General features: G+C 45.8%; 1 protein-coding gene across 1 annotated transcript in view; it reads right to left on the minus strand.

Annotated features, from left to right (window-relative positions):
- Positions 1-23,861, minus strand: part of PARP1 (poly(ADP-ribose) polymerase 1) — a 461,510-nt gene that overhangs the window by 88,129 nt on the left and 349,520 nt on the right. Inside the window, exons 17-19 of the mRNA XM_086926179.1 lie at positions 1,824-1,952; positions 962-1,060; positions 537-689 (exon numbers count right to left, since the gene is read on the minus strand). Of these exons, the coding sequence (XP_086782305.1) occupies positions 537-689; positions 962-1,060; positions 1,824-1,952 (381 nt within the window). The remainder of the gene's footprint in view (positions 1-536; positions 690-961; positions 1,061-1,823; positions 1,953-23,861) is intronic.

A 23,861-nucleotide genomic window follows, 5' to 3' on the forward strand; every position in this document is an offset into this window, starting at 1 on the left:
AGAGGACAGTGCAACATAAACGCAGGTCAGAAGGAGATAGAATACCCTGCTTAATAGGAACTATTGTATAACAAGGGCCAATGGAATTATCCAGCAGGTGAGGGCCAAATCATATGGGATGGCTGAGTAAATTATGTGTCAAGAAAAGCCAAATCATGTAGCATAATGCAGCGTATTTTGTGCTTTTACTTCATTATATTGTCATTTTACACTTGTTAATACTCCCTGGGCATTGGTTGATCCTCATTCCCACCAGATTAACACCCAAATGCAGCAATAAACAGAAAAATTACCAGTCAACCTTTGCAGAGGGCCTTCCACTGCACGGCCATACGTTTTGCTGCATTTTTAGTAACTTTTGAACTGTTTAAGGTAGACACTTTTTAAAAATAAAATCTGCAGATTATGCAACAGATGATGGGTTATGTGACAAATGCCATAATACTATAACTATGCGAAAAACACAGCAGCCGCACATTCGCGTAATTCCTGTGACAGTGTTTCTAACCATTACTTAAAGAGAAGTCTATACATACCGCCGGAGCTTCAGGAGGGGCGATCCTCAGACCCTGAGAAAGGATGCCAGCAAAGTTAGTGGTGCGGGAGCCGTGCCAAAGGAGCTGGCGATTGTGAAGTTCTGTGAATGGTTTATAACGTTGCCGTTCTCCCTCACGCTCAATTTTAAAGATCTGTTTTTAAGAGGAAAAACAAAAAGAACATAAGCAAATATAACTTTTCTGTGTGGTGGACAAAAGGTTTTCTTTTACATAAAGAACCGTAAACACTTTTAAACATAAAAATAAAATACTTCAAAGCAATAAATCCATTCAGAGAAAAATACATCATATTATTAGGATGAGAAAAGCCCTGCAGACAACACCATTGATGTGGCCCCTGCATCAAAGGATCACAATGCCATTTACGAACATGAAATCTAAATAAATTAGGAGTTTTTACTCACATCTACAACTTCCAGGTCATAGGCATTGTGCGTAGCAGCATGAGTGTTCTTAACATATTGTTTTATGATACTAGCTTCCTTAGAACCAGGATCCACAACCTGACAAAAAGGAAGACAGCCGAACAGTTAATTGGATAAAAATACTAAATGAAAAATACAGCCCGAGTCTCAAGGCTCAGGAAGATGCACACTGGTACCATCATGTGGTTTAGAAAATGACAAGCACCCCAAGAAACTTGTGCCTATGCATTTGGTGGATGCACTATCTATACTGATAATCTGCAAAAGACCACCCTCTGTCATTGCTCTGACGCACTCATACTGGGGATGCAGCTGCTGAACCCTATAAGCCCGACGTCAGTCACTTGAGACATCCACCATGAAGCACTCATATTCCACAATCCACAACAGTGACAACTAATTTCCTGGTCAAATTCTCCCACCAGACTCAAAGCCACACAAGTAGTGCCCTCCAGCATCACACTGCACACATTATCAAAACACAAAGAGTGTACACTGATTGACATATATGTAAACAAAGGAAAACTAATTTTATTGCTGAACATGAATCAAGCCAACTCATGCCAAAGAAGCATACACACATTGATGAAGCTTTGAGGGGCAAATCATTTTGGATACTTGAAGTGGTCTGGCATTCCATTGTCTGTACAATTAAAATATGTTCAGACACTTGCTATGGCATTAATCATAACTAGTTCTGCTTTTCCCTGTACACAGCAACCTTCTTGGCCATGTTTACTTACACATCCAGCTCTTTATGCAAGGAATACAGCATGAATCAGTTATACAAACAGATACCGAACGTGATAGGTCAGAGCTCAGTAAGTTGCGATACACATACCTTCATGTCAGTTTTAATTTTCTCATACTTCACATCAATAGGATCTTTACCACCTTCATCCGTCCCGCTTCGGAGAAGACTGTATGCCACTTCAATATCAAGCAGATTGTCCAGCATCTGTACTTTTGCCTAAAAGCAGAGAAATGGACTTACAGTTTTATAAGGTTGTTTAATTTTGACTTAGAAATTGAAAGCACACCGCAGGCTAGTCTGGTGTCAACAAACAGCTGTCAGACAGGGATTGTGGATCATGGTCAGGTCGAGCTGTGCTGAAATTGACAATCTTCAGGGAGTCAACTTTAGGAGTTCCTCGTTTTTGTACAAATTAAAATAACACTACGGGTCAAACCAAGGAATGGAAGAACTTAAGAGGCAGTAAACAACAGGGATAAAGCATGTTATAAATGAATATTAATGAGGAGACTTGACTATACTTAATAACAAATTGGTCTAAGGCAGAAATTAGAAAGTTCCTTGCAGAATAAACCCTGCAGTTTCAGACCCAAAGTCCTGCTTACTTCTCTTCTCCTGGACCAGCCAATTGTCTTGATTAGAAGGAGACAAGGTTATATCAAAGCATACAAAGAAGAGTTCTGCAGCAAGAACGAAGATTTTAACCACCCCCAACACTATACTGTTCCAAACACTGTCAATCTATCCCCTTCAGTATCATTCCACTCACTGGCCAAACATTGTGGATCTGGGGTCAAGTAGTGATGGCTACTGCAGTGATCAGAATGAATGCAAAGATATTCCTCAACATGTCTTAGCCAACTTGAAAGCATTGTACATTACAAATACATCATGATTATGCACTGTGGCTGCCTTGCTTTTTACCATCATAAAGACACTGAAAGTACAACTGCATCGAGCATGGATAAATAAGGGTGGTGTAAATCCACTGACTTACAAAGATTTAGAATGTGAAGACTTTGTTCGGTTTTCAAAGAATGGCTAGCAACAGAGCGGGCAAGGAGAGGACTTCCTGCTTGATAGGAAAATCAAGTCGGAGGGATCTTTGCTGAAGAACAATAAAAAGGTTCTCTAGCTAAAGCTCAATATGAAACGTTGACTACTACCAAGAAGGCTGCTTTTTCAGACGTCAGGTTTAAGGCACTTATGCAATTAACCAAAGGAGAGAGTAAGGGAATAAATTCACAAAGGTGAACGGAGAGTACTCCTGGTCCCCTGGGTATCAGTAATGAACAAAACAAGAAAGGAGTACCATCAGAGATAGCTTAGATAAAGCAGTCTGAGTGGAATGAGATGAGAAAAAGAAGAGAGTCCTTCCTTTTTTAAGAAACCCCTCACTCACCGACCTAGTCGGTGACATGCTTCATCATCGGGGTCCACCAGCCGAGTGCCATCAGGGTGTGCAGCGACACCTGGACTACAGTGGAGCGGGTATTTTGTGTGTGAAGTGAAAAAATTGTGTTAAAAATTGTCCTGGTATACTTGTGTGAAAATTTATTCTCAAGAACTGGACAATATTAAAAGTAAGTGTGTGGATACTTTTAGGTGTTATGACCGTGTGTATCACTTATGTGTGAGGTCTACATGTTTCAACCCGTAGGATGGAAGGTACCGGGTTTTCGTCAGGACCAAAAGGAAAATGGGTGGTCAGGACACACTAACGCCCTGCCGGTCCCTAGATTCCTGTACACAACTGACAATTAGTCAGAGTGAAAAGAGCTCAAACAACAATGGTTGAGCTAAAAGAAAAAAGACCTGGAGGAGAAAAACGTAAAAGGTCACAAGTATAATTAATACAAGCCTGTTACGAAGTGCCATGCTGGTTCTCACGTGTCTTCTGTTGTATCGTGCATTCCATTCAGGGTTTTATTGTGATCGGTAGTGACTTATTATCACTAAAGCTGGCACACTCTATCAATAGTGTTGTGCTCGGTGATCACTAGGTAATTAATATTGGCATTCAATCATATTTTGCACTTACTAGTGCGTGGAAAAAATGCTCGCAAAGCCATTAAGGTGAGAGAACAACGATGTGGATTATACGTGTTGCACCTTTGACTCAGGCTGGCACACTCTAGTGATATTGGTGTGCTCGGTGGTCGAGTGGTTATTAATTATACACAGTCGCTAGTACTCAGCATTTCCGGGTGCCAGACACAACTACTCACGTTTTCAAGTTAAAGTGAGCATTGATCGGCGCAATATGTTTGTCCCATCAAACATACACTCACACTATGCAAACACACAAACAACTCACATACACAGGCTCACGAAGGGGAGAAAAAGGCTTACTCCTATTTAGGATCTTTTAGGCTTCACGGGGTGGAGGGAAGGTAAAAAGCCAAACTGCCATATTCTGCAAAAGGGAAATGATCAAAAAGTGGCTATCACGGGTTATGTTTAGAGAACTCCAAGTTGCCAGAATCGGGCTCAGAGCAGTCTAGTTACTTACAGGTCAGTTGGGTACAAAGTTCAGAGTACCTACTCGCCTCTCCGTGCCTCCCCGTAAATGGTGCAGGCGCCGCCGGGGTGGATATAGCGGTAACCGTGCTTCCGGGAAGGGCGTGGTCACGCAAATGCGTGTTGACGCATTTGCGTACAAAGAGTGGAAATAGAGGACGGGGCGAGTGCGTCTCGGGCGTTGCTAGGCAATGTCAGACTAACAAGTCGGATCAAGGTTGTTTACACAGGAGTGAAGGCAACGCTGGGAGTTAAAATTATTGGGTTGGAACAAGACTAAGAAATCGCCTCATTTAGGCCGAGTTCACAGTCCACGGGGGTATACTACGTTACAAGGGGGTGTAGGAGCAGAGGCCAGGAAATATGATGGGGGTAGTTTTACAGAGGTGATTTAGGCAACGCTAATAGTTAGAATTACTGGGTTGGCATAGAGTTGTGAAAAAAACCAATTGAGGTAGAATTCACAGACCAACGGGGTATACTACAAGACTCACTGGTCAATACTAGACCCAAGGCAAAAGAACCTTCTGACAATCAATCCATTACAAAACGTGGGGTTTACCTGATGTCACAGGGCATTTTCGTTGCGGAAACTGCAGCGTTTGTCATCTAACGAGTAAAACACAGAGACTCTAAACATCGAGACTGGCAAAACATGGCGGCAGCTATCACACACAAACTGCAATAGCTGCAACGTGGTATATCTGATTGAATGTACATGCAACAAACGCTACGTGGGAATGACGACAAGAAAAGTAAAGCAAATAATATGCGAACATCGCAGCACCATTCGCTGCAGAAAAAATGCTACAAAATTGACAGATCACTTTCTTGAATCTAACCACACACCGAATGACATGAGGTGGACAGTCATCGAACAGGTCAGGGCAGGACCTAACATGCAGAAACGGCTCTTCGAGAAAGAACAAAGATGGATATATAGATTATCCACACATGTCACAGAACTGAATGATAACATTCCTTGGGCCAACATTTTCTAATTCCACCAGAGACAGTATGATCCCCAACTTAACTGTGTGGAGTTATTAGGTACCTGGCCCTTACACCCCCTTAACATGTAGTATACCCTGTTGGTCTGTGAATTCTACCTCAATTGGTTTTTTTCACAACTCTATGCCAACCCAGTAATTCTAACTATTAGCGTTGCCTAAATCACCTCTGTAAAACTACCCCCATCATATTTCCTGGCCTCTGCTCCTACACCCCCTTGTAACGTAGTATACCCCCGTGGACTGTGAACTCGGCCTAAATGAGGCGATTTCTTAGTCTTGTTCCAACCCAATAATTTTAACTCCCAGCGTTGCCTTCACTCCTGTGTAAACAACCTTGATCCGACTTGTTAGTCTGACATTGCCTAGCAACGCCCGAGACGCACTCGCCCCCGTCCTCTATTTCCACTCTTTGTACGCAAATGCGTCAACACGCATTTGCGTGACCACGCCCATCCCGGAAGCACGGTTACCGCTATATCCACCCCGGCGGCGCCTGCACCATTTACGGGGAGGCACGGAGAAGCGAGTAGGTACTCTGAACTTTGTACCCAATTGACCTGTAAGTAACTAGACTGCTCTGAGCCCGATTCTGGCAACTTGGAGTTCTCTAAACATAACCCGTGATAGCCACTTTTTGATCCTCTAGGCTGACTGTGGCCTAGAGGAAGGCGCGGAGTACCGACGGACAGAGCGGTGCTCCATTTGTACCTGAGCTGTTGCCGGGTGAGGTGGAGAGTCCATTCCCCAGATCATGGGTGATATGATTTTTTATATACACTTTAATATTAGCAGTAGCACTCCTTTAAACAACAAGGTCCTGATGAAGCAGACTGGCATCCTTTGAGCCAATGGATACTGCAGAAACATGTCGACCAATATAAGGACTCAGTAGTTATTTGTTATTACTACTTGCACTGTTTTTTAACCTTGGGTGTGGGTAGGACCTCAATAAACTCTTTTTTTCCACTCCCACAACCCAATATTAATTTTCTCACTATTACACGCTACAGCGAGCACTTAATGCACTGCTTATTTATATTTTCTTGTGCCCCCTGATACCACCACATAGTTTAAACCCATATTCCTTCACATTTTGATTAGGCCACAATCTACCTAATCCTAAGTGGTTCTTTCCACTTCCTTCGGGTGAAGGATCCCAAGTGATGTAGGGCGGTACAGGACGGGTATCTGATGAGAACATATTTTTCACCAAGAATACTTTGGATTCAGGGATTGTGTTCTTTCAATATACACACAGTCTTTTAGATAGCTGCACAACTTTCTTGTTGACCCATTGTTACACTTTGGTTTTTTCAGTATCTGTAGTGATTGTAACAATGCTAGGTCATTAAATATTTCCCACACATGCCACCCCCCCCTTGTGTATTATTGTTCCTTACAGCATAGCCTTTACCATTAGGGCAAGCATTGCAAGAAATTGCAGTGAATTCAGCTTGCATTACTGACTGCGATTCCAGGGCAATAAAGTGTACACATTTTCGAATAATTTAACAATTTGAGGCTACTTATAATGCTTATAGAATGTCCCTTAATTATATGCAGAAGCCCAAAAGCAAAGTTAGTATTATTTTGCTTTAAAAAATTAAAGCGCACACAAAACATTTACAAATTGCAAAAAAGCATTTTGCAAAACTGTTGTGCAACTTTAGATACCATTTCTCTGAGGCATCTTTAAGTAAAATGGGCTTGATTCATGTCAATATTTTAAAAGCAATTTAAGGGAAAATCAGTGAAAAATCATTATGGCCAACATAAAAAAAGTTGGGGCCCAATTTTTTAAGAAAAGTGGGGGAGTCAGAAGGGCACCCATCAGCTATATGTCCTTGCATTGGTGGAGATTCCAACTTTCAGGAATTCTAAGAATACTTCTGGCAGACCTTTGTGAATTTCATTTTCTTGTGAGCAAATACACACGGTTACAGGTTCGAATCCTGACAGGTCCACTGAGCAGGTCATCCTTCTAAGGTTAATGTAAGTACCACTTGTAGGAAGAAGGCTCCCTATATAATGTGAAAAAATGAGATGCACTGTGCAGAGAGCTGAGGCATCCCTTTGTAGTGTAAAGGGGCTTGCTTTAACAATCCCAAGGTGCTAAACCTGCGGTAGTGTGGTCGAGCAGCCTTGGACTTATCAGACAGAAGTGTGTAGTAATGAGCTGGGGACCACAGGTGAACCACAGCTGGTTTATTGCAGGAAAGCAGAAGGAAACAACCTCGACACAAGCTGGCCAGGCACAAACTGTCACCACCTAGAACACTAGGAGGAGGCAGAGCCATCTAAATTCTGGAATGCAGGACACAGGTAAGAATCATGGTACAGCATGGAAACAGAGGAAAGATAAGTATACAACAAAGTGTTGCTGCATACCCAGAGTCAAGAAATGAGACACATTCAATAAGAAAATGTATGAAGCTGGCTCTCTATATAGTATGCCACTAGGTGGTTATACCGTGCACAGATTCCAGGGGTTCCACAGAAGTGTACAGGGTTCAATGTAAAACACAAGGTGCTCTGGAAGTGAGGGCGAGCAGCCTTAGGCCTAACACAGAGGAGTGTAAGACATTTACTGCACAGCACTGACCAATAAAGGACGCATGACTCAAAAAGGAGAACCACTGTAATTTTATAAAAAATAAGAAAACAAGTTACTTACCTGTAACTTCAGTTATCCAGTATTGGTATCTTTCATAGATTCACATGCCTGAATCATTCCCCATCGCCGAGGCGGGAGTCCCACGTTAAATAAAAAAGCAGTGCCAAAAGCACTTTGTAGTAGTAGGCCCTAGAAAAGGCCTGCGACCTAGATTATAGTAGCCTATCTACCTCATTATGCTAAAAAGACCAAAGTCTTTGCTCCAACCAATCAGCTTACAGCACCCCTCTAGAACCCTCTCTACAGAGCCAGCTCTCCTCAGATTTTCGTAGCACAAGTGGGAACAAGTATCCCGAACTTAGAGAACTGACTTTCCGGGGAGGCGGGAGGGTGCATGTGAATCTATGAAAGATAACAATACTGGATTACTGAAGTTACAGGTAAGTAACTTGTTTTCTTATCCAGTATTGGGGTATCTTTCATAGATTCACATGCCTGAATCAGAATAGCAAGCAGTAAACCAGGCAAAGTCTGTGGCGGATGGTGGAAGACTTATTGTAGTGCACCCCCATGAATGCATATTTAACAACCAACAATTATGTAAAGATTGTACTATTAACAAAACATGATCAGATTCGACATTGTAAATTGTGCAATTTCTTACAGGAAAGGAACTTATACACCATAGAAACACATAATATGATAAATATATCTGCATATCAAAAAACCATATAATGAATTATATGTACTTTATCTATACTACTATTATAAAGAGAGAACTTGCACCTTTGAGCCTAGGTAAACTCGAAAACTACACCACCAATCTGAACACCCAAGACATCGTAGAACACCTCAGGGCAAGCAGAAGGACATAGGCTACATAAAAACAAAAATGAAACGTTGTTTAAAATATTTAGAAATAAAAATAAAGTAGTCCCTCGCAAGTAGCGCCGGCCGCGACGTATGCGTGAGGGGAGTAGCGTCGTTCACGAGCAACAGGAAGAGCAAGGACATGAGCGCCGGGAGGAGCGTCTGCGTGAGGGGAGGAGCGGAGTTCACCAGCAACAGGAAGAGGGGAGAACATGAGCGCGGGGAGGAGCTGCGGAGCGGCGAGAAGTGGAGGAGCAGTGGCAGCGCGGGGAGGAGCAGCGGATGAGGTAGCTGACAAGCGATCAAGCAGTGGAGAGGTAAACACTCCAGCGTAGGGAGGAGCGGCGGATGAGGTAAGTCGGGACCTGGGGGGTTACAAAGCCGGGGCTGGAGGCTCAAGGCGCAAGGCGCGAGGCGGGAGGGAGGCTCAAGGCACAAGGCGGGAGGCGGTATGGCAAATGTCGGGGCGGGAGGGATGCGGACTGGGCAATGTCGGGGGGGGGGGGGGGGTGGCGCCCATCTGGGTGCACAGAGGCTTAAAATGCTGCCCCCAGCCCCCTTCTGCCCAGGGCAAAGCCGGGGCGGGCTACTAGTATAAGAATAAACCAACATTAGTACCTGTATGTATTCTTTATGGAAACAGGTGCCGTAAAACCGCTTGGCCCACTGCCGCATCATCCTGATTTTCTGATTGCAGGCAGTAGTGTCTTGTAAACGTGTGGACATTCTTCCATGTCGCAGCACGGCAAATGTTCTAAAAGCGTCACTCCTGCAAACAAAGCTGCAGACGCTGCCACAGCTCTTGTGGAATGAGATTGAACAGATCTTGTCAACGGTCGGTTAGCCTTGATATGACAGAACTGAATGGCGGAGGCTATCCACCTGGAAATTGTGGCTTTAGTGACCGCTTTTCCCAATGTAGTCTGGCCATAAGCTACAAACAGTTGATCTGACTTTCTTAAAGTCTTGGTTCTCTGGAGATAGAACTTTAAGCATCGTTTAATGTCTAAAGAATGCAATGTTCTTTCAGCCGGGGTTGTAGGATTTGGAAAGAAAACCTTCAGCTTGACTGGCTCATTTAGATGGAACGGGGAAAGGCACTTTTGGTATTAATGTTGGATTCGTCCGCAAAGTGACATAGTCCTATGAGAAATGCAAAAAGGGCTCCATTATAGTGAAGGCTTGAATTTCTCCCACTCTTCTGGAGGAAGTTAGCGCTAATAATAAAGCAACCTTCCATGTCAAGAACTTTAGGTCAGCTCTATGGATGGGCTCGAACGGGTGCTTCATCAGCTGTGAGAGAACAGTGTTTAGCTCCCATTCTGGTGGTGAGGTCTTCACTGGAGGATAAGCCTAGAAAAGACCCCTCATAAACTGTTTAATTATCGATGAAGAGCAGAGCGATTGAATGTTAGCCATTTTTCTGTATCTGGATAAGGCCGCTAAGTGGACCTTTATTGAAGAAAAAGAAAAACCAGAACGTGCCAAATGCAATAAATAAGGCAATATTTTCTCTGCTGGCGCCTCTATAGGATGTAAAGCGTTAGAGATGCACCAAGCGCAGAAGCGCTTCCATTTGAGACGATACGTCTTTAATGTACTCTGAGCTCTTGCTTTCTTTAGAATGTCTCGGCAGTCCTGAGGAATTTGGAGATGTTCAAATTCTAGGAAGTTAGGAGCCATGCGTGCAATTTCAACGATTGAGGGTCTGGGTGAAGCACCTGACCCTCGTTGCGTGACAGTAGCGTTGGGGTTACCAACAGTCTGATCGGTGGCTCCTGTGAAAGTAGCATGAGCTCCTGAAACCAATACTGGCGAGGCCACTTGGGAGCAAATAGGAGAAGGCGGCAACTCTCCAACTTCATCTTGCGCACCACTCATGGTATCAAAGGGATCGGAGGAAAGGTGTAAGCATAAATCCCTGACCATCGCATGGACAGGGCATTCCCCCTTGAGGGTACCTGCTGGCGTAGTACTGCCATTTCTTGTTCTGTTGAGTTGCAAATAAATCCAACTTCGGCTTGCCCCATCTCTGAAACACCTTGCTCAACTGGTTGTTGTGCAGCTCCCACTCGTGGCAATCTGATGAAGACCTGCTCAGTTTGTCTGCCAATGTGTTGTAAAGACCTCTGACGTGTTCCGCCTTGAGAGTTATGTTGTGAATTGTTAACCATTGCCATAACTCTTGGGCTTCCCTGGACAATGTTGCTGATCTCGTTCCCCCCTGCTTGTTTATATAAAACATGCTGGTAGTGTTGTCCGTTCTGACCAGGACGGAGGATCCTGTAAAGGCCGCATTTTTAGACGTGCCAATGGAATGAGGTTGATGGCCGATGAGCACATCCCCAGAAGCGATGCAAATAGGCGAACTGAAAGTGACCTTTTTCTTGACAGTTTTATGGCTAGAGCCTGTAGTCAAGTCAAGTCAAGTCATAATTTATATAGCGCACTACATACCCAGAGGGTCTCAAGGCGCTTGAGGAGGGGGGGGGGGGAGGTTTACTTATCGAATATCCAGGTTTTAAGCTGTTTTCTGAAGGCTAGGTGGTTTTGAGTGAGGCGGAGGTGGGTGGGGAGGGAATTCCAGGTTTTGGCTGCTAAGTAGGAGAAGGATCTTCCCCCCATGGTGGCTTTGTGGATGCGCGGGACGGCGGCGAGGGCTTGGTTGGACGAACGCAGCTGGCGGGTGGGGGTGTAGAAGGAAAGGCGCGTGTTGAGGCAATCCGGTCCGAGTTCGTAGAGGGCTTTGTGTGCGTGGGTGAGGAGACGGAAAGTTATCCTTTTGTTGACGGGGAGCCAGTGCAGGTCTTTCAGGTGACCGGAGATGTGGTCTTTGCGAGGGATGTCTAGTATGAGTCTGGCTGAAGCATTTTGGATGCGTTGGAGTTTTTTCTGCAGTTTTGCGGTGGTACCGGCGTAAAGGGTGTTTCCGTAGTCTAGACGGCTAGTAATCAGAGCGTGGGTGACCGTTTTTCTTGTTTCGGTGGGGATCCAGCGAAATGTTTTTTTGAGCATGCGTAGGATATTGAAGCATGATGATGAGACGGCGTTGACTTGTCTTGTCATCGAGAGTGAGGAGTCCAGGATGAAGCCCAGGTTCCGTGCGTGGTTCGTCGGTGTGGGGGCTGTTCCTAGGGCCGTTGGCCACCAAGAGTCGTCCCATGCGGAAGGGGAAGTACCTAGGATGAGGACTTCTGTTTTGTCCGAGTTCAGTTTCAGACGGCTGTGCTTCATCCACTCGGCTACTTCTTTCATCCCTTCATGTAGGTTGGTTTTGGCGGTGGTTGGGTCTTTGGTGAGTGAGAGGATCAGCTGAGTGTCATCAGCGTAGGAGATGATGTTGAGGTTGTGTTTCCGTGCGATGGTTGCGAGGGGGCTCATGTAGACGTTGAAGAGGGTGGGGCTGAGTGATGATCCTTGCGGGACGCCGCAGATGACTTCGGAGGCCTTTGACTTGAAAGGGGGGAGGCGGACTCTCTGAGTTCTTCCAGCGAGGAACGAGATGATCCAGTCCAATGCTTTTCCTTGAATTCCGATGTTTCTAAGGCGTTGTATCAGGGTGCTATGGCAGACTGTGTCGAAGGCTGCAGAGAGGTCAAGGAGAATGAGGGCGACTGTGTCTCCGTTGTCCAGAAGTGTTCGAATGTCATCTGTTGCTGCGATGAGGGCGGTTTCAGTGCTGTGTCTGGCTCGGAAGCCAGATTGTGAGGAGTCGAGTGATTTGTTGGTTTCGAGGAAGGCGGCGAGTTGATTGTTGACGGCTTTCTCAATGACTTTGGCAGGAAATGGAAGGAGCGAGATGGGGCGGTAGTTTTTGAGTTCGGAGGGGTCAGCTGTAGGTTTCTTCAGAAGGGCGCTGAGTTCGGCGTGTTTCCAGCTTTCTGGGAATGTGGCGGAGTTGAAGGAGCAGTTGATGACGTCTCGGAGATGGGGTGCGATAACGGAGTTTGCTTTGTTGAAGATGTGATGGGGGCATGGGTCTGTCGGGGATCCTGAGTGGATGGAGTTCATCAGGTGAATGGTGTCTTCTGTGGTGATTAGGTTCCAGTCGAGAAGGTAGTTCGGAGGAGGTACAAGTTCGGAGGTGAGTGGGGTGAACTGGTTTACAGGTTGGTTGTCAAAGCTGTTATGAATGTCGGCTATTTTGTCATGGAAGAATGAGGCGAGGGAGTCGCAGAGGACTTGAGAGGGGGTGATGTCGTTTGAGCTGGCGGCGGGGTTGGAGAATTCTTTGATGATGTTGAAAAGTTCCTTGCTGTTGCGAGTGTTGTTGTCTAGTCGGTCTTTGAGTGCTGATTTCTTGGCTGTTCGGATTAGTTGGTGGTGCTTGCGGGTGGCGTTTTTGAAGGCGGTTTGGGTGATATTGTTTGGGTCTTTTTTCCAAGTTTTTTCAAGGGAGCGACATAGCTTCTTAGATTTCTTGAGGTCATCGTTGAACCAGGGGGCGTTCTTGCTTCCTTGCTTGATTTGATGTTTTTTCAGGGGTGCTAGTTTATCGGCGGTTTGGGTTAGCCATTGTGTGAGGTTGATAGCGGCTTGGTTAGGGTTCGTTGAATAGGCAGGTGGTTTTTGAAGAAGCGATGAGGAGATCTGGTCGATGGTGATTTTGTTCCAATTTCTTCGAAAAGTTGGTTGAGGGTGGTTGTGGATCGTGGTCTTGTTGTAAGTGAAGTGGACGCAACTGTGGTCCGTCCAGTGGAGGGGTGTGGTGTGAGTGAAGGAGATGTGCTTGCTGGAAGTGAAGATAGGGTCGAGTGTGTGTCCTGCGCGATGAGTGGGGATGTTGACAAGTTGTTTGAGCCCGAGATTGGCGAGATTGTCCAAAAGGGTGGCAGTGTTGCTGTCGTTGCTCTTTTCCAGATGGAAATTGAGGTCTCCCAGTAGAATGTATTCTTCCGAGGGGAGGGCGTGTGGGGTGATGAAGTCAGTGATGATGTCGCTGAATTTTGTACGGGGTCCTGGTGGCCTGTAGAGGAGGGTGCCTCTGAGTGTGGTCTTGGGGTCGGTGTGGGTCTGGAAGTGAAGGTGTTCGGCGATCGCAAGGTTGTCTTCTGAGCTAATTGAGACGCGTATGGTGTTCTTGCGGACGATGGCGATACCTCCTCCTGTTTGGATGGGGCGGTCCTTACGGATGATCTTGTAGCCGTCCGGGATGGCTTTGGTGATGTCTGGAGCAGAAGAGGCATTCATCCAAGTTTCTGTTAGGAAGGCGATGTCCGGAGAAGAGGTATCTAGTAGATTCCAAAGGTCGATGGCGTGTTTGTGAACCGACCGTGTGTTGAGAAGAATGCATTTAAGGTGGTTGGTGTCGGGTCTCTGTTTGGTGTTCGTGGGTTTGGTGTGGGACTTGATGCAGGAGAATTTACAGGGGTGGCAGGTGAAGGGTCCATGGGTGTGTCCAGGTGCTGCTTGGGCGCAGTTCGGAGTTGTCTTTCTCGAGACAAGAATGCCTTGCATCCTACTGTGTCCAGACAAGCTCCTAGGAACAGCAGGTTCTGTTTCGGAACCAATTGTGACTTTCTCTTGTTGATTGTGAGGCCTAGCGATGTAAAGAGATTGCGGCATATTGTAATGTCGGACTTCACTTTGGCCTTTGATGGACCTTTGACTAGCCAGTCGTCCAAGTACGGGAAGACCTATACCCCTGTTGTCCGAAGAGCTGCTGCCACAGGAGCCAGGCACTTTGTAAAAATCCTTAGAGCTGACTTGAGTCCAAATGGGAGGACCTTGAACTGATAATGGGCGCCAGCGACAGTGAAACAGAGGTATTTTCAATGCTTTGGGTGGATTGGGATAGGGTGACCATTCGGAATCCCTGTTTCTTGAGGTATCTGTTCGGATTGCGCAGTACTAGGATCGGTCGCCATTCCCCCGATTTCTTTTATATGAGGAAAAAACAGGAATAGAAACCTGTCCCTCTTTGACGAACTGGAACCTTCTCTACTGCGTTCTTGAGAAGCATTGTTTGAACTTCCTTGATCAATAAGTGAAGATGAGGGGGAGGGGGACCTCTGGGCGGAGTTGTTGGAGGTTTGGTGATGAACTCCAGGGTGTGACCATGTTGGACCAGGTACAACACCCACTGATCTGATGTTATTTGATGCCATTGTTGTTGGAAGGCAGATATTTTCGCGCCCACGGGAAGGTAGGGGACTGAACGTGGCGCCCAAGTGACCTCACTGTTTCTTGTGATTGTCTCGTCCTTGGTTGTTTGTGCGCCTTCTTCCTCCCTGGCAAGAGAAACCAGCCGACCCAGACTAGCGATAAGAGGACTGATAGTTCTGGCGGTATTGCTGTTGGTATTGCCTGCCTTGCTGGTAATAACTTCCTCTGGACGAATAACCGCGTCCTCTCGCACCTCTGAACGATCCTCTTTTGTACTGCAACGACCCTAGAGACTTTGCAGTATCTGTATTAATTGCTTGGAGAGCTTCGTCGGCATATTTTCCAAAGAGAGACTCTCCGTCATATGCCATGTCCAGCACTTTCAATTGGACCTCTGGACGAAAGGTAGTGGCCTTCAACCACCCTTGACGCCTTAAGACAGCCGCTCCTGCTAACTGTCTGAAATTTGTATTCGCAATATCTAATGCGCAGTCGATGGATTCCGCAGCTGCGCGCTCTCCTTCTATTAATATTTTCCGCGCTTCCTGCCTCTTGTCCTCTGGAATCAGGTCTATGAAACCAGCCAATCCGGACCACATTTTGCGATCATAGCGCCCTATAATCGCCAAAGAATTTGCCGCTCTGACGGATGCTGCAGCCATAGTGGAAAACTTTTTCCCAATAAGGTGTAAGCGTCGCCCCTCCTTATCAGGTGGTGTAGAAATAGGGGTAGCTGAGTTTTTCGACCTCTGTTGCGCAGCCTGAGAGATTACTGAATCCGGACGTGGATGGCCAATAAGGCACGCTGGACTAGTGAGCGGGGCACAGTACTTCTTTTCAATTCTTGGCAACACAGCAGGCACAGATGCGGGGTTTTTCATTATCTTTAGGCCCTCCTTCCAAATGGAGTCAATGATAGGAATGGCTCTAGACACCTTCCTTGTTTCCTCTTTAAAATCATGGAGAAAGCACTCAGTTTGCTCCACTGTCACCGGGAGTTGAAATCTGTTTGATACCCTCTGCATCAGGTTGTGAAACCCACCTATATCTTCAGGTGGTGAATCTGAAGGCTGAGGAGTTGGAGGGGATGGCATGGGGATAACGTATTCATCCCATGGGTCTGATGACGGTACGTTAGGCAACTCTCCGTTTTCTACTTCCTCTTCTGATGACGTGTCCGGGGTTTGCGGAGGCAAATCAGGTGGCGTAGGTTCCACGACTGGAGAAAGTGGTGGAATTTGAGGTAGAGGAACAGAAGTACTAGATTGAGGCATTTGTGGAGGAAAGCGTTGTTTATAATCCACCAGCATAGCCTGTAAGTCCTGTATCAAAGTAGGTGGTAATTGAGTGACTTCTGAGACCTTAGGCCGTCTCTGATGTTCCAAAGCATGAGGCACTATGATTTCCTCCTGGTAGTAATGCTCTGTGTAGGTGTCATCTTCATCATCGTCTTGACACTTAATGATGAGATCAGATGGGCGACGCGCCTCACCAAAAGCTCCATTATCATCGTCCTCAAAATCATCCTCTTCATCATCGGAATAAGATTCTAGAAGATGAGAGGGCATAAGTGGCGACATATAAGAACCTTGATGTCTCTTGTAAGATACAAGTTGAAAATTCTTTGTGGAAAGTGGCATACAAAAAGTCTGATTCCCAGCAACAGGCTTTTGTAAAGCTGAATCCATCAGTTTGGATGGCACCGGTGACAAAGGTGCAGCCGTCAGCTAAAAAGATGCCGTCGACGAAGGGTTTATCGTCGACGAGGTCGTCGTCGGATAGATAGTCGACGACGAAGGAATTGTCGTCGGTGGTCTTGCCGTTCATGGGACCGTCATCGATGGGCTCGACGTCGACGGGACCGTCATCGATGGGCTCGACGTCGACGGGACCGTTGTCGATGCACTCGACGTCGACGGGACCGTCGTCGATGCACTCGACGTCGACGGGACCGTTGTCGATGCACTCGACGTCGACGGGACCGTCGTCGATGCACTCGACGTCGACGGGACCGTCGTCGATGCACTCGACGTCGACGGGACGGGCTCATCGTCGACGGAGTAACTATCGGCGGGCTCGTCATCGACGGGGCAGCCGTCGACGGATTCGTCGTCGATGCTTTCTTCGTCGACTAGACAGTCGACGGTGGCATCAATGACTTCGTCGACTGGCTCTTTTTAGACGACGAAGGCTTCGTTGACGATGATGTCTTCGTCGACGAGTCGTCTACGAGGGTTCTTTTAGCCACAATACAAATTTTTGTAGACACAATAGGTGAAGTAATAGATGTAGTAGATATCATAGCCGTAGAAGAGGAGGTTGAAGTAGAAATAATAGTCACTGGTGAGGAGACAGTAGAACTCTTACTCACGGTTTTCTTTGAGGAATCGTTGGTGGCTGAGGCTCCAGAGACAGAATGTTGAGATCTCTGTGAAGAGCCTGAAGTGGAGTGGGAGGTTTTCGCATGTTTTCTCCCCTCACTTGTCTTATCCTCTTGAGACCTCGCCCTCTTGCTAGAGGTAGAGGCTCTATTATCATCCTCCGTGCAAGAGGATTTAAGCCACAAAAGGACTCTGGCCTCCGTATCCCTTAAGGTCTTAGAAGGGAAGGTGCGGCAGATCTTACAATTTTTTGCCTCATGTTTGGGATAAAGGCAATAAATGCAATCCTTCTGCTGGTCATCCACATGGACCTTCTTCTCGCAGGTTCTGTCAGACATCCTGAAGCTCTGAAGAAAAAACTGAGTCAAGACTCAGGGAGACTCTCTTCCACACGACGTGCGGTGAAAATCTGAGGAGAGCTGGCTCTGCAGAGAGGGTTCTAGAGGGTGCTGTAAGCTGATTGGTGGGAGCAAAGACTTAGGTCTTTTTAGCATAATGAGGTAGATAGGCTACTATAATCTAGGCTTCAGGTCTTTTCTAGGGCCTACTACTACAAAGTTCTTTTGGCACTGCTTTTTTATTTACTGTGGGACTCCCGACTCGGCGACGTGGAATGATTCAGGCATGTGAATCTATGAAAGATACCCCAATACTGGATAAGCTTTCTTGTTTTATTTTAAGACCAAGATCTTTGCAATAAAGTAAGTACGTTTTAAAATACAAATACTTTTTAATTTCAAAAGTGCCATTTTTAAAGAGCTCAGTGTTGTCCTACGGAGGAAAAAAATAATGCGTTTATGCAGGTAAGTACCCAACTTAATAGTTCTGGTCTTCGGGACCAAAGGTCAGCAAGGGAGAAGCTTCAGGTGAGTACCAAAACTGCACCACCAACGAGCGGCATAGGGGTGGCCGGGTGCAGTGGTCAAAATCTGAGTTCGGTCCAACGCGTTTCAATGGAGCCTGGGAGTGCTTGAAGCCACACTGCTTGCAGGTAGGTAAATCGGTTGCAGGGGCCAAGCTTTGGGGGTAAGAACCAGCACGGGGGCCACAAAGCAGCACCAAATATACACCACCAGCGGCACAGGGGCAGCTGTGCGTCAGGTGCCTAATGCTTTTCAATTGAGAATTTGCTTCGGACAAACAGGCTGCAGGTGTCGCATTAGAGGTTGCAGGAGCGAAACCAATGACAGCAGAGGTAAGTAAAGATGAAAAGGGTCAAAGGATAAATTGTCAAGTCAGCTCACCAAGGCCCAGGGGCTATAGTGCAGGGGTGCCTTTAGATGTCAGATTCTTCTTACCGAAGCAGGACAGTCATGGGGAGCCTCCGGATTCAGGCTGCAGGCATTATCGTGGCGTCCAGGAGGGTCCAGGAGGTCAACCAACTTGAGGTCAGTAATCACTGGGGAAACTGTTCTGGGTCGGGGGCCACCTGGTCACGGGCAATAGGTGTCGGGTGCAGAGTGATTAGGACTCATGGTTCCAGCTGGCAGGGTTCTTGGTGTTGGATTCTTAGGGACAGATCAGCTTTTCCCAAGAGTTCTGGTCTTTGTCTAAGTTCAGGCAGTCTTCCTCGGGTTTCTGGAAGTCGCGTTGCTGGCTGCAAGACGGGCGTTGTCTTTTTGCAAGGTCTTTGAAGCTGGAGACAGGGCGGAAGGGCTGGGGCCAAGTAAGTAGTTGTCTTCAGGCTTTACTGCACGTCTTCATCCTTCTTTTGAGGCTGCAATGCTGCTGAGGGTGCATGCATGACCCTTGGGGACCCTGGAGTCTTACCCCAGAAAACCAACTCCCACAACAAAGTACTTACCTGTTAACCGATAATTCTATTTCCTCCCGTAGGATAACAATGACTGTTTTCTTGTGAGAAAGTTTCTAAGTGTGGAGTTGGAAACTCTATGAAAGCCTATACAATTGTGTTCGAATAACAAAACTGTATTTACTTACCTTTATTCAGGAAATGACCCAGTGCAGTATCCAGGTGGACTACACTGTGAAAGAAAACTATTCTGCAAAGTAAAATAACTAATATAACCAAAGTATTTACAAAGTTTATGTACAGTATTTCAAAATATTGTATTGCAAATGATTTATATGTAACCAAAACGAAGTATATACAATTGCATTCAACTGTACTGGATACTGCATTCAACTGTACTGTTTACTGCAAAGTATAAACCACTTATCTGCACCAGGCCTGACTTGGTTCTAAAAATAAAAGTAACTTAATATTTGTGATACAAACAAATTGGTCTCAGTTCAGTCTTTGAGTGTGTGACATAATTTGCTAATTGAGTGTGTACAACAAATGCTTAGCACAACCCTCTGATAAAGCCTTACTGCTCACCCACACTACCACAAATGGAGAATAAGGTGATATCTACTTTTACTTCTGTCTTCCTTTGGGGTTCCACTGGACTCTGTGCACACTATACCTCACTTTGGTATAGTATATACAGAGCCATCTTCCTACACTAGGTCTATGCCCCCTCCCAGAGGAGGGTGGCATATTTGAGGGTGTAGTCACACCAGGTAAGGTGCTTATTGGCCCTACCAATCCTCGTAAGACCTTCTCCAAGGTTTTCTGGTCTAATGTCTGCTATGATAAGTTCATACGATGTTCACTGGAGAAAATGAGATTCATTTTCGGTTCTTCAATGCCAAATTTTCGGCTGACTTACGCAGTGGTTCAAGTGCTCTGTGAGGTACATCCAAACCGGTTGGTAGAATTCGGTTGAGAATTTACTGGTTAGCTATTCGCATAGGTTTGTTCGGCACTAATAATAGCCACGCTTGTTAAAAGCTATGATTTAAAGATCACTTCAGAAGATGGGTTAAGCAGTGCTTGCTAAAAAGTACTGAAAGCTTTTCAAGCCTTAGGGTTGGCAACCTCATTACCCAACCTAGTATTTAGGTGCCGATAGCTTTGGATGGAAAGAGGATGGGTTGGGGATATCTACGTTGCTACATGACCAGCGGTCCACTTTTGGTTTATTTCCTCCTTGGTTTTCCATATACAGGATACTGCAAAGGTGTGATGCAGTGAGATTTGGATTCTCGCACAAGCAGAATGATGTTCCCTCCATAGGAGTTTAACGCTCTGGGTAGACTCACAGGCTACTATGACAGGTATAGTGCATAGGGTGACAATTTATAGCCTTTCTGAGAGTCAGTCAGCCCATGATAATCTTTTCTTTTCATTAAATCTGTCATTTACACCTCTAGCTATTGCCATAGAACACTAATGTGTATGTCCCGGAACTCTCCTGACATATGGGATACATATTTACCCAGAAGGGAGGTACAGTGCCCGGCACCCGTGAGGTACTTGGGGGAAAGGGTTTTTACCTATTCCACACATGGATGTTGTAATAAGTTTTCCTGTGTCCTTCATGCTAAGTTGTACTGTTGATGTGTGCATGTCACTGGTACTTAGGAATAAAGAGATTTCGGTTTATTTTGTCTATGGGTTATAAGGTATTGTACAATTAAGGCCTTTGCTCACAGTGTCCGTCCTGGTATTCTCTCTTTTTGTATAAAGGTGGAGGTCTTCTCTTTGTGCAGAAATAACTTTGGAATTTTTCTTATTTTAGAAATTAAATTTCAGGCTTACCGAAACGATTTAATGTTATTCTTGCAGCTACCACCACCTGATCCACCACTATTTAGTTGTGACTGTAGGAGGTCCTGAAGAAGGTGGATATACACCACAAATAGCACCGAAACGTGTGTTGACTGGTTATGCAAGATCCCAGCCAAAAACACAACAATAGTTGAAATTGAAGTTTCATTCCTGTTGTTATTGTTAGTGTATGTGATTAGTGGTTGGGATGGGTACAAATGATATACGTGAGTGAAAGAATGTCTTGTGTAAAAGGAGAGTGTGGAAATGTGTGCCTGGATGTATGCTGAGATGCGGTATCTCTCGCTTGTGAGTGGCACTGAAGTCTGCTGCTGCTTGTATGTGGTGCTTTTTTTTTTAACAAATTACTATCGCTTTGCTTCTAAAATAAAATTTTGCCTGTAACTTTACTCGTCTTACCTCCTGGCTTGACTCGGCGGTGTCCGCCTGTCAGAGTGGGCCCGCTGCACCTTTTGGGGTCAGCCTGCTAGTCTTCTTGCGCTGCCAAGTGACTGCCTATAAAACGTCACAGTGGCCAAAGGAAAGCCTGTCTGCGCACCAGCCAGCGCACACTGTGAGCCACTCTGCTGGATTTGGGAAAGCCCTGCCTGCTAAGCCAGCCTTTATGTACGTGAGTGCTGTATTACGGGAAATTGGTGTGCAGGGAGGGGGACATGGGGAGTTCAAACTGGAAGACACGGCTGGGGCAGTCGCAGACTTCCTTATAAGGGACACCCTAAAATGTGGCCTGCTTAATATTAGGTCCCTGTGTAAACATTACACAGAGACGCAGTTGTTGGCAGAGGCTCAGGACTTAGATGCCTTGTTGCTGACTGAAACGTGGACTCATCCCGGGTCTGATTTGGAGCTGGGCCTGACGTTTCCCCAGGGTTACAAAGCCTTCCACAGATCACATCCTTGCGGTAGAGGTGACGGGTTAGGGATGATTTTTAAAGTGTCGTGGAATTTCTCCCTAGTTGATATTGACGAGGTCGATGGGATCGAGCTTCTGATATGTGCCCTTAAAGATCATGGGAGCCAGGTGATCACCGGCAATATCTGCTATAGGCCCCCAGGCGTGGCTAGTCTCCAACAGAAAAATATGCGGCCCTCTCCCATGCCATTCTCCATATCCTGGGTGACTTTAATTTGGGGCCGAACGGGAGTATGGATTCAGGAAATGATAATCTATTGCAATCTTGTAAGGACCTACATCTCTCACAATGGGTGACAGAGCCTACTCACATAGGGGGGCATGTACTGGTTCTAATTTTAGCTAGGGAAGACTCGATGAAAGTGGTGAATATTTTGCTGGTCAGATCACCACTTGATTAAATTTGAGATGCTTAAAATCAGCCAGATCTGCCCTATACTGAGGGGAAAAATGAGCTTTCTAAGTAGGGACTGGAAAGGCCTCGTGAGAAAAGCCTGCATCTCCCCAGTATTTCACCTTGATGGCTCCTTCGACCCTAGAAACAGGTGGAGGATAACTATGCCACCCTCTGTTTACAAAATCAATAGGCAACTCAATCGGGCTGCTCCCCCAAAATTGGTTAAACAAGTATTGGCATTGCCAATAGGTCTCGCTTTTGGGACATTATAAGTATTTAGTTTTGCAGCACAATATTCTTGTTGCAACAACATCAGCTGTTGCATGGCTAAACATTGTACCTTACAAGTGTTTAGCCATGCAAAAGTTAATGTTGTTGCACCAACGATATTGTGCTGCATAACTAAATACTTATAATGTCCCAAAAGCGAGACCTATTGGCAATGCCAATGCTTGTCTTTTTTTGCAAGAGTCTATGTGCGGACGGGGGAATCGAAGAGTGCTGCGATGAAACAACTCCTTGGCTTCTGAAAGGGGGAGTTGGGGTGGGGGCGTAGAGAAAACAAGAGTAGCCTGCTACATTTTGGAAATAACAATTTAAGTGCCGCGTCGGTGAAGCGTTTGCAGCAGAGATTTGAAAGTGAAAGCGCAGCATCCACATGAAAGGCTCTGCAGCAGGGAGGGAGGTGGGACGGACAGATGGACTGTCCTGTGGCAAGAGGGCATCTGTTCACTGCAGCAGGCTGACCCCTCCCCCCCACTACAGTTTGTAGGAAAGCAGCATGGAGGAGGGGAGTTCACTTTAAACACCTCCACAACGCTTCTCATCAAAGCCTGCTTCCAAGTACTAATAAACACCACCTAATTGAGAGCCAGGGCTCCTAATGCAACAGGACTCTGCAAAAAGTACACAATTATTATTTTGCACCAAGGCTTAGGAAGACAGATTGTGCCATTGGTGCGAGTGTCTGAGAACAGGAAACGCACACTCCGAGGCTGGGGGTGGGCGCTCAAGCGAGGTGAGACACCGGGGCCCGAGGGGCTATTAGTTGTCTGCTAATAATCAAAGAGTCGACTAAGCACCAGCGGGCCCTGTTAATTAGCAATTACAAAGTGCATGGTGTACATTTGTGCCATGTTGAGCGGGGAGACCTCTAGGAGTTAGGTCGGAGGTTAAACAGAGAAGCGAATGCTGTGAGGAGTGTGTATTTTATGCTAATAATAATTTTTTGTACAAGAAGTCACAGCTACTGGATTACAGATGAATGACCAGCAAAACTAAACACTGTCACATGTTTACTGAAAGACTACATTTGGTTGTCATTTTACATTAGGAACACAGACGCAGAGCGGCCGCAGCGCCCTCCAGCTGCGCTTTAATTGAAGTTGGGCTCTGTGGTTTCGTAGTCTATGCAATTCATAAAATTAGCATTAAGCAAAACTAAATGGACACTGTAACTCACTTGCACTTCGTGCAGTGTCCTGGTTTCACTTGGACACATTTTACATGTGCTTCGAGAGTGTGGCAAAAATTATGCCAATTGCACGTGTACTAATTCTATTTTTGAAAGTTACTAAACTGCCTTTCTGATAGCAACTTTTCCCATTCATCGTGATCAAGAATAAATCCAATCTAGGGACCAATGAAATCCCATTTCATTTATTTCTATTTAATT

Source organism: Lissotriton vulgaris, chromosome 6 (assembly GCF_964263255.1).
Source record: "Lissotriton vulgaris chromosome 6, aLisVul1.2, whole genome shotgun sequence".
Taxonomy (NCBI): Eukaryota; Metazoa; Chordata; class Amphibia; order Caudata; family Salamandridae; genus Lissotriton; species Lissotriton vulgaris.